Here is a 2,005-nt window from a genome sequence, read left to right on the forward strand (position 1 = left end):
ACGCACAATATTTTCCAAACAAAAAAATTCAGGCGCACAAACTTCACCCACAAATATACACACACATGATAAATAGTTTAGAACCCTAAGAACAGCGGAGCGTCTCCACCGTCGCGCGTCCGGGCCGGAAACGCCCCGCCGTGGCCCCTGGGCGACTGCGGGCTTCGGCCGCGGGTCCTGCGGGCGGCGGAGCGCCCCGAGCCCGGCGTCCCCGCCGCCCGCCTTCCACCTTCGGGAGAAAACATTTTGACCGGAGGATCCGGTGTCTCGGGACTCCAAACTTGCTGGTAGCGAGACTCAAATTTCAAAGGGGCTGCAGCCCGCGCCCCGCCCCCACCTCCCCCCCCCCCCCCACCGCGAGGCGGAGGGCGGGGGCCGTGGGAAGCCCTCGGCCCGGGTCCGGGCGGCCGCGCGGGGGCGTCGACCCCTGGCAGCGGGCGCCGCGCTGCCCCCGTGGGCGCGGACGCGCGCGCCAGACTCGTTGTGGCCGCGGGGCCCGGGGGCCCGGTGCGCACCGAGGTAGTTGGCGGGAAGGTACAGCAGACGACACGCTCGAGGCCCGCGTCCGGGTCCGGGCGGGCATCACCGGCCGCTGCCCGCGTACTTGGCCTTGGTGATGAGATAGAGCACGATGTCCTGGTGGCCGCCGAACGCGGCGATGTGCAGCGCGCTCCAGCCGTCGCGGTTGGCCAGGCGGATGTCGGCGCCGAACTTGACCAGCAGCTTCACGAGCTCCAGGTTGCCGTCGATGACCGACTGGTGCAGCGCCGTCTGGCCCTCAGGCCCGAACGAGTTCACGTTGAACTCGCAGTTGGTCATGTTCTGCAGCAGCGACTGCAGCTCCTGCGTGTTGCCCTTGCGCACGGCCTCCTGGAAGATGCGCTGCGTCTGCGGCGCCGAGCAGGTGGACAGCTCGGCCTGGCTCATGCTGCCTCCGGGCGCGGGCCGCGGGCCGCGCCGGGGCTCAGCGCGGGCGGCGGCGGCGGCGGCTGCGGCGCGGGCCCCCGGCTGTCTCGGGGCGCGCCTCGGCGCATGGAGGGCGCGGCGCCCCCGGGCCCCGCACGCCGCCCCTGGGCGTTCCGGGCTCTGGGGGCCGGGGGCCGCCGCCGCGGGGCCCCCGCCGCATCCAGCCGCGCCCGGGCGAGCGGGCGACGGGGGCGGGCACTGCGCTCGCGGGGGCCGGCGGGCCCGGCGGCGGCGCCGCGCGTTCCGGGTCCCTGCTCGCTGCGGCTCCCACGCGGGTCCCACGCGCCTCCCCACGCGCAGCTACACTCGCCCGCCCGCCCGCCGCGCCGGGGCGCCTTTTACTCCCTTTATATTTGCATAACAATAGGGCGCCCGTGACGCGCGCGCCGGCGACCGGATGATTGGGCGGCGCCCACGTGGGGGCGGGGCGGGGGCGGGGCGTGCCTGGGCGGTTAGCGCGCTTCGCGGCAGGGGGCGCTGGTCGCCGGCAGGGGGCCAGGTGGCCGTAGCGGGGGGTCCTTGCTCTCCGCAACCCCCGGGCTCTCCGCATCTCCGCGGTCGTCCCGCCTACTCCCCTTTCTGCCACTCGGGGAATTCCAAGCTCCCTCCGCGGACAGACCCAGGCCCGATCCCCGGCCGAGCGCAACCCCGAGGTGCACCGAAGGGCGGCCTACCGGTGGTGGGGGTTCGCTGACATTTCAGACCCGGGAGGCCCGGGTAGAGAGCCCGGGTCTCACTCCGCGCTTCCGGAGCGCGGGCCGCAGACCCTCTGCGTCCCTAGCGGGCTGGGTGCGCAGCGACAAGACTGGCTCAGCCTGGCCCCCAGGACACGAAGTCCACGCGGGTGACAAGTCCACGAACAGCTCGGGCGTGTGACCTGGGCCACGCGGTCTTTCCTGAAGGAGGGCGGCTCCTCTGGCGCCCTGGGTCACCCCGTGTTTGCCCCCAACCTGACAAGCGTGAGGAGCCAAACCCTGAGGTCCCGCCCTGACGAAGCAGGGTCTTTACAGGAGGAAGCTGGGGGCTGGAGGTGCTCAGA

At 72.8% G+C, this 2,005-nt stretch overlaps 1 protein-coding gene across 1 annotated transcript; it reads right to left on the reverse strand.

Moving 5' to 3' along the window:
• Positions 1 to 409: 409 nt before the first annotated feature.
• On the reverse strand, positions 410 to 973 carry LOC122233163 (NOTCH regulated ankyrin repeat protein). Its single transcript, XM_042964709.1, has one exon. It carries the CDS (start codon positions 925 to 927, stop codon positions 583 to 585), a length of 345 nt encoding a protein of 114 aa, XP_042820643.1. The 5' UTR covers positions 928 to 973; the 3' UTR covers positions 410 to 582.
• Positions 974 to 2,005: the final 1,032 nt, after the last annotated feature.

Source organism: Panthera tigris, chromosome D4 (genome assembly GCF_018350195.1).
Source record: "Panthera tigris isolate Pti1 chromosome D4, P.tigris_Pti1_mat1.1, whole genome shotgun sequence".
Taxonomy (NCBI): Eukaryota; Metazoa; Chordata; class Mammalia; order Carnivora; family Felidae; genus Panthera; species Panthera tigris.

Excerpts from the sequence above, each read along its gene's own strand:
- LOC122233163 (XM_042964709.1), bottom strand. The coding sequence starts at position 927 with ATGAGCCAGGCCGAGCTGTCCACCTGCTCGGCGCCGCAGACGCAGCGC.